This window comes from Sitophilus oryzae, unplaced genomic scaffold, assembly GCF_002938485.1.
Source record: "Sitophilus oryzae breed Bouriz unplaced genomic scaffold, Soryzae_2.0 scaffold_847_pilon_pilon, whole genome shotgun sequence".
Taxonomy (NCBI): domain Eukaryota; kingdom Metazoa; phylum Arthropoda; class Insecta; order Coleoptera; family Curculionidae; genus Sitophilus; species Sitophilus oryzae.
In genome coordinates this window covers 1,528,969-1,541,730 of record NW_022147469.1, presented here as the reverse complement: position 1 = coordinate 1,541,730, position 12,762 = coordinate 1,528,969, and the positions used below count along the sequence as shown (strand labels likewise).

The 12,762-nt window shown below is 32.4% G+C and overlaps 1 protein-coding gene across 1 annotated transcript in view; it reads right to left on the bottom strand.

Moving 5' to 3' along the window:
• Positions 1–8,164, bottom strand: part of LOC115889797 (pikachurin-like) — a 340,782-nt gene extending 332,618 nt beyond the window's left edge. The window contains exon 1 of the mRNA XM_030909876.1: positions 7,459–8,164. Coding sequence (XP_030765736.1) covers positions 7,459–8,164 — 706 coding nt within the window. The remainder of the gene's footprint in view (positions 1–7,458) is intronic.
• Positions 8,165–12,762: the final 4,598 nt, after the last annotated feature.

Below are 12,762 nucleotides of genomic sequence, written 5' to 3'. Positions count from 1 at the left end.
TTCATTTATGAAATTCATTCATTCGTCAGGATCGATTATAATAAAATATTAACTGAATTTTAGTTGTCGCCCGGCGACGTAGGTTTCTTTCCGAGAAACCCGACAGCGGTCGGTGGCAATGCTATGAAAGAAGCCGGCATCTTTGATTTTTTGCGGAGGCATATAAAGATAAGGACACACTATTTTTTTTATTGAGGTGCTAGTATTTACACAGAAAATACATTATGAAAGGCGCTGTTGCCATATTTTGGTATTAGTTGATATTAGCAAAGAATATTATTGTTTGGCTTTAGTTAATTAGGGATAGAATGTCTATATTATTATATTCTGCATTTTTTTATTAATATTCTGTTGTTACACTGCAATAATACTTGTTATTTTGGATGTAGGAAAATTATTTTTAATGTTTTTTTAGCAAAGAGTGGTTTAATAAATAATAATAACAGTAATAATTTGTTATACCTATTAACAACAAAATTTAAAATCATTTAATATAAATATTTTCTTTTAAGTAGTAGCAAAATATAAACAACAAATTAGATGTCAAAATTATTTATATTAGATCCTGTTTAAAAATAATATAGTCTCTAAATTTTTTGGCAACGTTGGTTTATTAAATAATAATAATTACAGAACTAATTTGTTATATTAACAACAAATTTTAAAATCATGAAATATAAACATTTATTAATTTACTAAGCATGCAGTGTAATGGAAGGAAAATATAAATAAAAAATTAGAAATCAAAATTATTTATATTAGGTGCTTTATATTACTATTTAAAAATTATATTTACTTTTACTGGCATTTACTTTAAAAAATAAATGAAATATTTTTTCTTCGCAAAAAACTACATGTAAGAGAATTAGCATAAACAAAATACAAACATCTTTAACTTTTTTTTTTTAATTGACACGTATAAAACTTTCATTTTAATTTTCTCACCCCATAGTTTGAGTTCGATAACCATTTACTTAAATATGATTATACAACCACATTACTTAAATATGATTATTAAGTTCAACTAATTCATATTATTAAAACATCTAAAATACAAATATGTATTTTTAAAATTAATTGTAAGTTCATCTTATCTCTCTTAAAAATTGCTACTTCTCAAAATTTCCCATTAAAAAATAGACCATATACCATATAAAATTAAATAATTGAAAGATCGGACTACGGAAAACCACACAAATTTTCGGAAAAATTTTGACCACCTGCACATGCACACAATCGTCAATAAATAAAATTAAAAAATAACTACTATTTTAGTATTTTAACTATTTTAATAAACGCAAAAATAGCACAGTATTTATACGGCGAAGTTACAAAAATTTGGAAGAACTAATAATGCACTGACGCATACAAAAATCAAACGAATACTAAATTTCATTTATCAAAAGCATTCGATAGTCGTGGCTCAACGATAACCATTTAGTCGCACGGCGAGGTTGTCACATATGCTTTAGTATACAAATGAATGAATGATTTTATTCGAATAAAACCATTCGATAGTTGAAATCATTCATTCATTAACCATTCGATAGTCTAATTCATTCGATAGTTCCCATCGCTAGTTGATATACCATTTTTCTCTAAGAGCGAAACTTTTTGTTCCAGGCTTGAAATAAATTTACAACGTCGAAAAGCAACGGACTCGGTCATTTATTTTAAAAAATGTTCGGAATAGTGGAAATGTTATACTTTATGAATGGTAATCTTTCCTTGTCAGCTGAAATAATCCACTGCTCCGGGTAACAGTCCTACTTTATCCTTTGCCTTACTTATTCTCGGTTTGAATATGTTGGCTTCAGGATATTTCAATTTTTTTTTGTTATATTTCATGTTTTTAACTTTCCATACTCAAAAATATATAGTTTGTTTTTATATATTAATAATTTTACTATATCTATGAAACAGACTTAAAATATCACTGTATACGAAGAGTATATATGTATGTATGTACTTATTTCTAAATAAAATGAAAATAATATAGTACATAATAAGGATTTCACAAATAGGAAAGTATATACATTTTCTATTCCATTGTTAATGCAAATGTATAGTGCGAAACAAAGCATTTTTCACAGCGTCATTTTACATTTACGTGGTTATATATTACCTGCATGTAATTTGTACATCTCTCGCTTTTTGTTTGGTTTTAATATTTCCCTTTTCAAACATACACTTTTGAATTATAGAGGGCCCTAAAACAATGCGTATATGCAAATTATTATTGCAATATTTAGTACAGAAAGTTTCTTGCATTTTCAAATAATTACTTAAAAAAATGTTAAAATTTTCTTATATTAATTAATTTATTTATCTGAAACTTGTAAAAAACGAATTTAATAATTTTTGAAAACTATTTTTTAAACTCTCAAGCTTTAATTACTCGGCTATTCTGAACTTATTTAAAAAACGACAAAGAAAAAATAAATTTCATTTATCCAAATCTACCAACCCTTTAAAATACACTCACCGGCATGAAAAATGGGCTCTGTAAAATTTTCATGTATTTTAAAGTTTTAGATATTGTATTCTAGGGAACTGATTTTGATGATTTTTTAAACAATTTGTAGCTAAGTTATTTGACTTTTTAGTATCTCTTCCTAAATTAAAAATGAAAGGTGCTATCTGTCAATTATATGAGGAAAAACAAAATGTTGATATTTTGGTGAATGTTTGAAACACCCTGTGGAGTGCGTTAACAAGGCAAGGAATTAAAAAAAAACTTTACATCTAAGTGTATCTGTATCTGTATAGTTTATCTTGAAAAACTTCTTTGAAATACTTTGATTTCGATAACTTCTAGAATTATTAAGATTATTTTTTTTCAGACGGGTGTAATTAAAAGCTTTTTTCTAGGTATACAAAGTGTGTCATATACATGGGATGAAAAAATAAGAAACGGTTTTTAAATTTTCGGATTTTTTTAAATACATAATAATATTTAATGCATGAACGATTCGAGATGTAATTTAAGCAAAAAATATTTTTTCTGGAAATTTTTAAAATAAAATAACTCGGTTATTTTGGAGTTATTTGAAAAACGGTAAAGAGAAAATATGTTTCTTTTCTCGAGATCTGCCAACCCTGAAAATATTTGCACTTATTCAAGACTCGCCCTGTATAATATCCAGAAAATCGACAATTGCTAACTTTCATATAAAATACGAGTAGTTTTAAAACTCTTACAAATATAGTTTAAATAGTGCATTTGTAAGGCTCACTAGCTCTATTTACTATAAAAAGGTAAACAGTAATTTAAATCCATGCATGAACGATTCGAGTTATAACGCGAACGTAGTCGCGGGAAAAAGCTAGTAGATGATTTAGATGCTGGAAACGATTTTTAAATTCCTTGCGTATTGTACATATTCCACAGGGCGTTTGAAACTTTCACCAAAATAGCAACATTATGTTTTCCCTCTCCTGTATAACTGACAGATAGATAGTTTAATTTTTACTTGAGAAGGAGATACTAGAAAGTCAAATAATTTAGCTACACATTGCTTAAAAAATCATCAAAACCGGCCTATAAAAAAGTACCCGTTTTTCCTGTCGGTGGGTATATTGTCAAAGTGTCAAAGTGTCAAAAGACTCACCCTGTATAAACCAAAAACGTATTACGATACTTAAATACTTCACTTTTAACACGTTTTACTAACGATGTTAGCATCTTCAGCAGATGGTTAAAGCAGTTTTAATCATCTGCTGATGCTGCTATAATGCTTAGAAAACCACTCGTCAAGTGTTAAACGTTTTAACCCCATTTTAACATCAAACGATTTAACTAACATATAGTGAATTATTGATTCATTTCATCATAGTTTTCCCCAAAAACAGATTTTTTTAATCTAGTTTATGTACTGCAAACACAAAGAAATTGATTAGTTTATCCCGATGTTGTTGCAGTTATTTCTTGTTTGCAAACTCGAATAAACAAACTAAAACTGGATTGAAAAATTTACCTGTTGATCCTGCTCAAACACGGAATCCAAGCTTAATGGATTTTATTTGAATCGCAAATAAGCAGTTAGGTTGCAAAGGTGGAATTTAAAGTATTGGCATACGCCTTTCGCGGATAACCGTTTGCTATATTAGGAAACGACAGTGGATTATTTGAAGCTGGAAGTTCTAAAGTTGTTTAGATTTACGTCTCTGATTTATAGGTCTAAAGAATTTCATTACAGAATGTTTTTTATAAAACTGAGATTCAATTTAGTTATTAGATGATCCTATGTTTTATGGAGATTTTATTAGAAAATTATCAACTAAAAATACAAGAAATCTCCTGAAATCAAAACTAACTTTATGTTTACTATAGTTAGTCTGTACTTACTTCACCCGAAATATCGTAATCCTAAATCATACAGAGTTTTTGAAAATTCCACTCCAAACTTTCTAAAATATAAAATAATTTTTCCTCGTTTTTAAATCGAACACCCTGTATATTATTTTTTAGATACATATAAAATACGAACATTTGTTGTATGTATACTCTGTTTTTTTTCTCAGGTAAGATTTCGACAGACGATGACAGAAGAAAAGCAGATGACGTCCCATACCAATCTATTTATTTTACTAAAAAAAGTTTCTAATAATTTTTAAGTTAACTATGGATGGGTTTAAATATAAATCCGTCATACGTCATCTCTTTTTGTGTTTAACCAGTTTTATTGGTTTATTTCAAAAATGACAGATCGTATTTCAATTTTATTGGTTTGACGGAACGATGAACGACAAACGGACGCCGATGCGTATGAACTCGCCTTTAGATTTTTGACGCTTGTCAAAGTCTTGCCAAATTAAAGGTTATAATTTTGTGTCAACTTTTGTCAAATACCCTGCGTTTTGGAAGATGATGCATTTTGATTCGTGTTATTACGTGTGTTTTGTGTCTTTTGAAGTCAAGTGGAGGAAAAACCGAGTGAAAATTAACTGTAGACCCAGAGCACAGTTTATGGTTAATACTCGCTTCCCAGGCAGAAAGTCTTATACACCAATAAAGTTACCATCAATAAAGTTTGTATACCATTTCGTCATAGATAAGTGCATCTCGTATATGGTAGGAGGATCATACTAAACACATACTACAAACTGGAGTAGCTGTAAAATATCGACATCACACGATAGGTAAATTGTGAATTTTAGTACTGCAGAAAAGGTACTGGTCAAAAGGTACTGGTTTAAAAAAATTAAGATTAAAGTTAATTAATCAACCTTTAAGGTATAAAATTTGGTAAGTGTTATTATTAATAAAATAGTTTGTTTTATTTATGTTGTTTTATTTATTCCTGTGGAATATTACAAATTCCAAATTTGTATTTCATAAGTTATATTGATAAATATAATCATAAATGCCGGAAGTTTCATGAAGCTTGGAAGTAAGAAATAGTTCTTTTTTATATTTTTTTCGTATGTGGTGTCTTGTTCTTGTTTGTTTTGTATTAACACACCGTTTTTTTGTTAAATAAAATAACTCGATTACATTTTTTCAATTTTATACAGTTTGTTTCACAATATTTTGAAGTAATCACTTGTCTTGTCAGTCAAATTTTGAATATATTAATTTCCTGCTATGTGTTCCAGTTGTACCAACTTATTTCTTTATAAAATAAAATAAACTACTTTGAAAATAAAATGACAGACACATCTATCACTGTCACGGATCTTCTCGTTGGACAGACTATAAGGTATTTTAAAATTTTTAATCTACGACAATGTCATTATGACACATTTAACATTGTCATTTGGATGTCATTATGGCTTTCATAATAGCACTAGTGTAACAAAAAAGCTTTTTTCTTGACGGAAGATAATCAAAGTCCAAAATGACATTTCTCGCAAATTTTGAAGTATAATTAGTGAAAAAGTTAAAACATTGACAACTTTTTCTACTAATTCAAAATATCTACCACTTTGAACGTCCTGAATGCTTACATTGAAATTAAAGGAATAAACTTCTACGCTTGTTGAAATCATTAATTTATTCCACTAATTGCGAGGTTAAGAATGAAGCTTTAGAAAAAATTTAACTTTATTTTCATGTTTTTGTTAAATTGTTTCTAAAACGATACAGAAATTTTGAAAAGTGTAAACGGAATTAGCCATTTTAGAACAAGCAAATTTTTTTATGTACCTATTTTTATTTATTTTTTTTAAAATGTCAATAATATAAAAGTTTTTTCTCTTGTAAAGGGTTGTCTTTACAAGAGGGGACATACTGTTATATACACATTTACATATTCTTTAAATTTACATAATGATTGACGCACAATAAATAGCCAATCAGAACTATTGTGCTGAACACCGTCATATGCTTTGTATTGTACTCTACACCCAAATGGAACCCGTCAACTCATTTTGTATGCCCAGGCTTATTCGAATATGTTTAGATATTCACTATTTTTTCGGTGCAAGGCATAAAAGATATAGTACGGTGCATTTTGAAAATTCAAATTCGGATTTCATTAGTTGCATTATTCGCTTGGCAGAAAAGAAAGAGTGGTGACAGTTTACGTTGCAGTATTGTGACACTGATAAAATATAAAGAAAAGGTTTAGAGAAAAGCATACATAATTTTTTCAGTTACTGCAGTGTATGCACTATGACCTACTGAAAAGCTTTATATACTCAGATGCAAAAAAACGCAACGAAGAAATTTTTGATCAAATTTATAGTGTTATATTTTTGTTATTTTTAGCCCTAATTTCATGAATTTTTTAGTAAGCTGTATATAATTATATCAACTTTATTTGTCATGTTATACAGGGTTAATCGAGGGATTGTTTTTTACTCTAACCTTTGCCCTAACTTTAAAACACCCTGTGCAATAATTTTAATTTTTCTAAAATATAATTTTACGGTCAGACCCATGACTCCTGAGCATTTTGTTCTTTAATTCATGTCAATACATGTTTTGATTAATTTTTAAGAGCGAAATGAACTGATTACGGTCAATTTGCAATTTTTTCAATTATCATTACATTTTGATGTATTTTTTTAATATGACGATGGTTTTGGTGATTATTGCCGTAACGTCATATTACGCTGCATTGGATACTCTATACTAAATTAAAATAACAACAACAGAACCAACGATATTAAAGAAAACATCTGGATAACTCAAGTATACAAACAGAAAAAGAAATTGTAAAAAATGCCCTAATACTTTGTATTGCCTCCCTTGGCTGTTATAACTGCCCTGTATATGTCCGTTAATACTGTCATTAAGGCCGCATATATCATATTACAATACGCATGCGTTATTTGTTTGCCATTCATCTTTAAAGACGAAGCGAGATTAATTTAATGATGCTGGTACAGCTTCGCGACCTCTAACCTTCCTGCCAAGCATTTTCCCAAACGTCAAACGGTATTTCATAGTAGAATATATATATATATATATATATATATATATATATATATATAGGATCCTATATCTCCTACGCGAAGCAAAGGGCTTCAGTGAAAGCTCTCTATCGGGTTCTGTTTTGGAAGTCCATGTTGACCCTACTTGTTGAAGCTCATCCAGTATGGAACGTCTCCATGTTTGAGCAGGTCGTCCTTGCTTTCTTTTCCCTTGGGGATTCCACTCCAACGCTGATCTCGCTATATTACTATCAGGTTTCCGCAAAGTGTGACCTATCCAACCCCATTTTCTTTTGCGGATTTTAATGCCTACTTCTTGTTGGTTTGTAAGATGAAGCAGGTCGGTGTTACGTATAGTGTCTGGCCAAAAGATTTTAAGTATTTTCCGCAAGCAGCGATTGATAAATACCTGTGGACGGTTGATGGATATTTTTGTCACTCTCCATGTCTCGCAGCCATATAATAAAACTGGTATGATGTTGAAATTGAATATTCTTAATTTTGTTTTTATGGAGAGTTGACGGGAGGTCCAAACTGATTTTAGTTGACCAAAGGCTCGCTGCGCCTTCCTGATCCTGCTGACAATATCCGCGTCTGCGCCACCGTTGGCTGTTACAATACTTCCCAGGTAAGTAAACTCTGTTACATTCTCGACATGTTTGATTCCTACAATGAATGGAGTGTTGTTGTTTGTGTTAATGCGCATTGACTTTGTTTTGTCGATGTTTATGCTTAATCCTACTTTGTCTGCTTCTGTTTTTAGACGTCTGAGCATCATTTCCATGTCTTTGAAGGATTGCGTTGTGAGACAGATATCATCAGCATAATCAAGATCCGTCAGATGCTATGTCAGAGTCCATTGTACTCCCCTAATGTTTGCTGTGGCTTTAGTCAAAACGCTGTCGAGCACGATATTAAATAAAAGCGGCGATAATGTGCAACCCTGCTTTACTCCTATCCCTAAGTTAAAACTCTCGCTGGTTCTACCGTTGTGCAGCACATTGCATTCTGTGTTTCTGTAGAGTTCCTTGATTATATTAAGTAGTTTTTCCGGAACACCTTTTTCTTTTAGAGTTTTCCATACCATCGCATGGGGATACTGTCAAAAGCTTTGACGAAATCTATGAATAATAAGAATAAAGGTGACCTAAATTCTATTGACTGCTCTATGATAATGCGCAATGTGTTAATATGGTCAATGCACGAGTGGTTCGGTCGGAAACCAGCTTGGTTCTCTCTCAGAGTAGGCTCTATATAGGAGTTTAACCTTAAATGAACTATAGAGGATATTATCTTCTGAATGTTGTTTAACAAAACAATACCTCTCCAGTTGTCACAGTTAGTGGTATCTCCTTTTTTAGGGAGTTTAATAATGAGACCCTGTTTCCATTCATCTGGGATGATGTTAGATACCCAAGCTCGTGTAATTAGAGGACGCAGTATGTCTGCTGCTGTGCTAGGATCTGCTTTGAGGAGGTCTGCAGGGACGCTATCGGGGCCGGCTGCTTTATTGTTCTTAAGTGTTTTAATAGCCTTTTGTATTTCTGTTTTCGTTGGCGTGTCGCAGTTGATAGGCATTTCGATTGTTGGCTCCGGTTCCTCGTTGTCGAAATTTTGTTTACTTATTGGTCCAAGCAGGTTGCTGAAGTGTTCTTTCCGTCAAACTGTTCTTCAGAGGATGTTAGTGGTCTGCCGTCTTTGCTTTTAATAACTGTATTGAAGTTACTACGTTGTCCACTCAGGTGTTTTGTTATTTTGTACAGTTCCCTCATATTGCGTTGTTCTGCAGCTTTTGTGCCTCGTTTGCTAGTTGTCATGCCAAGCTCGTTTGTCCTTTCTGGCTGATCTCTTAACTGCTCTATTCGATACTTGATATTGTTGTTGTAAAGTAGTTTTGGTCTCGTGAGTTGAAGTTGTATTTATTCTTTGTTTTATCTGAGCTCTTTGTTCTATTAAGTTCCAAGTATCGTCGCTAAGCCATTCTTTGCTTTTTATGCGTTTTGTGCCTAATGTCACTTCAGCAAGGGTTTTAAACAAGTCTGTTGCCTCGTTCCACGAAGCTACGTTAGTATTCTCCCTTTGTTGTTTGAGCTTGTTCTTAAATTTCTGGAGTTCGTTAGGTTTTCTAAGCTGTTCGGTGTTATATTTCGGTCTTTTTGCAAAATTTTTATCTTTTTTAAAAGTTTAATTCTCAGTTGACCCACCACTAGAAAATGATCGCTTGCAATGTCTGCCCCGCGTCTGCTTCTGACATCCAGTAATGAGCTCCTCAATCTTTTTGAGGTAACCCAGGTTACTTTGTGAGCAGTTTTATGCGGGAAGATTGACCCGCCAATAACGAAATTGTTGTTTGAACAGAAGTTAGAGAGTCGTTCGCCGTTGTCGTTCATCACTCCCAGTCCGTTTTTGCCCATTACTTCCCCTAGCTTGTTGTTGTCTGAACCGATTTTTACGTTCATATCCCCCATGATAATTGTAATGTCTCCCTTGGGAGAGTTTTTTTTTTAGAATTTAGAATGAGTGGGAGGGGGGTTAATCACTTCGACCTTACAGATCCATTGTGTCCCCCTTTCTTGAATCATAACTCATCATACAGTCCCAGAGCTTTGACAAAAGCCAGTATCTGGGACGGTTTTATAGAGGGTAGTTCTCCATCTCCAATATCAGTCGTACCAAAATTCATGGCACGAATGGTTGTCGTCTCGGCGCACTCAGTGATGAGGTGTACTGGTGTTTCACCATCTTCCCCACAGAATCTGCATTCGCCGTTTCTTCTTAGTTTCAATCTACTGAGGTGTTCATTGATGAGACAGTGTCCTGTTAAAAACCCCGTGACAATCCGAAGATTGTTCTTACTCAGACCCAGGAAGATCTGTGATTTTTCTTGATCATAAGCCCTCAGAAACTTCTTCGAGTGTCTTAGACAATTGCAAGATTTCCATTCCAGGTTGCGGATGGAATCTTCCAAGTTCTTGAGTTCCGCCTTGAGTTGGTTACCACTTGGAAAGCAGAACGGTTCTGGTCCAGTTAGTGGAGTGTTCGCTCCTTTCCTAGCTAGATTATTTGCTTTTTCATTGCCTTCTATTCCTTGGTGAGCAGGCACCCAGTGTAGGAGGACTTTGTTTTCTTTGCCTAATTTATTCAGCTTCTCTATGAGAATTGATTGATTGATACTGAGTTGATCGCCTTTAACGCTGCTTGACTATCAGACAAGACGGCTATTTCTTGTTTCCGATAGTCTTGGGAGAGTTGTTTAAGGTTCTGTTCAGTAAACCATAAAAAAAATAAATTGCTTGTCTTCAACTTGAGCAGGCTCTGTGGGAGCATAGCATTGGATGAATGTAATATTTTTGAACTTAGCCTTGAATCTTGCTGTTATTATTCTGTCTGAGACTGGCTTCCATGAGATTAGAGCTTTTTTTGCTGAATCACTAAGAAGAAATCCAACACCGCTTTCGTGTGCTTGTGTTTTGTCTCTGCCACTGTAGAGTAAGAGCCTTTTGCAGATGTTGGTTGTTGGCCCTGTCCGTTCCATCGCACTTCTGATAGCCCAAATTAGAGTCGGTAGGTGTTCATCTCTTTTACTGCCTGAGCAAGTTTAGATGGTTCGTAAAGAGTTTTGACATTCCAAGTTCCAAATCTTAATCGTGTTTTAGCATTAGCCAGATTCGTAGCCAAGGTCGTCATCGAGTTATCCGTCGGGTTTGCTTTTACTTCAGTTTCATTAATTGATAGGTTTTAAGGAGCGGCAGGTAATTAGCCCACCGCCCATAGTAGAATATAGTTCATAATAATCACCAAAACCGGCTTGTCATATTAAAAAATAACTTCAAACAAAATGATAATTGAAAAAATTACAAACTGTTGGTGGCAAGTTCATATTTCGCTCTTAAAAATTAACGAAGGCATGTATTGACATGATCCAAAAAACAAAATGCTCAGGCTACATGGTTCTGACCGTAAAATTATATTTTAGGAAAATTTACACACGAAATTATTGCACAGAGTGTTTTAAAGTTAGGGTAAAAAAACAACCCCTTGATTAACCCTGTATAATATACCATATACGAAAATTTCTAAAAAAACTGAGTTTACGAATTAAAGTTCACATAATTATATACAGCTTGCTAAAAATTTATGAAAATAGGGCTAAAATAACAAAAATATGACACTTTAAATTTGAGCAAAAAAATCTCCGTTGCGCTTTTTTTTGCATCTGAGTGTATAATATTTTGTACACAAATTGTATTTGGAATTACACAAATATATGGCAATCCTATATTAAAAATACCAAAAATCCGTTCTGCTTCCTAATTGGAAACCAACTTAACAGAGCAGAACTCAAAAACCTGGGAATACCCCATCCGTAACCTGGAATGGGAATCATCCAACGGTCTAAGACACTCGAAAAAATTTATTAGGACTTACGACCGACAAAAATAAAAGATTTGCCTTGATTTAAGCAAGAACAATCTTCGGATTGTCACGGAATTTTTAACAGGACACTGTCTCCTCGATCAGTAGATTGATGCCAGGAAACAACGGTAAATGCAGAGTCTGTGTGGAAAATGGGGAAATATTAGAACACCTCTTCACCGAGTGCGGCAAGACGATATCCATAAATTTTAGTACAACTGATATCGGAGATGGAGAACACTAACCTCTGCAAAACCGTCTCAGAAACCGTCTCTTTTATCAAAGTCCTGAGACTGTATGATGAGTTATAACTTAAGAAAAGGGGACACAATAGATCTATAAGGTCGCGGTGATTAATCCCCTTCCCACACATTCTACTAAAAGGCCACCGCCAGCAGTTGCATAAATGAATAATTATTAAGAAAAAAGCTCTAAATTATTCAGAAGATTTCTACAATTGAATAATTATTTAAATTTAATTTCAACCTATTATAATGGCTCAAAAATATAATCTTTTCCAGAATTATTCTTTTCAATATTGTCTCGTTGGTATAAACTACCGAACGTTCTGGTTTACCGGAGCTTAATATAATAAAAGCGTTTAAGTCTTCATTTAATATTAATTTTAAAGTATAATAATTGTTGAAGAACCTGTTATCGTAAAATGGTTTATTATGTGATAACGTAATATTTAACAGTAAAAATCGGGGTTGGCATGATTTAAATCAAGTGATTTTTTTAATTTTAACCATGTGATTTAAATAAAACAAAATAATTTTATTGAAACTTTATTATAAATCAAAAAATAGCTGTAAAGGTTATAAAAATTTGTCCTATAAAATCGAAAAACTATAAAAAATATTTCTATAAAAGATATAACAGATAATAAATCGATAAGTAATTGTAAATGTTATAAAACTATATAAAAATATCTATTCATCAATTAAATGTTGGACCGATTTTTGA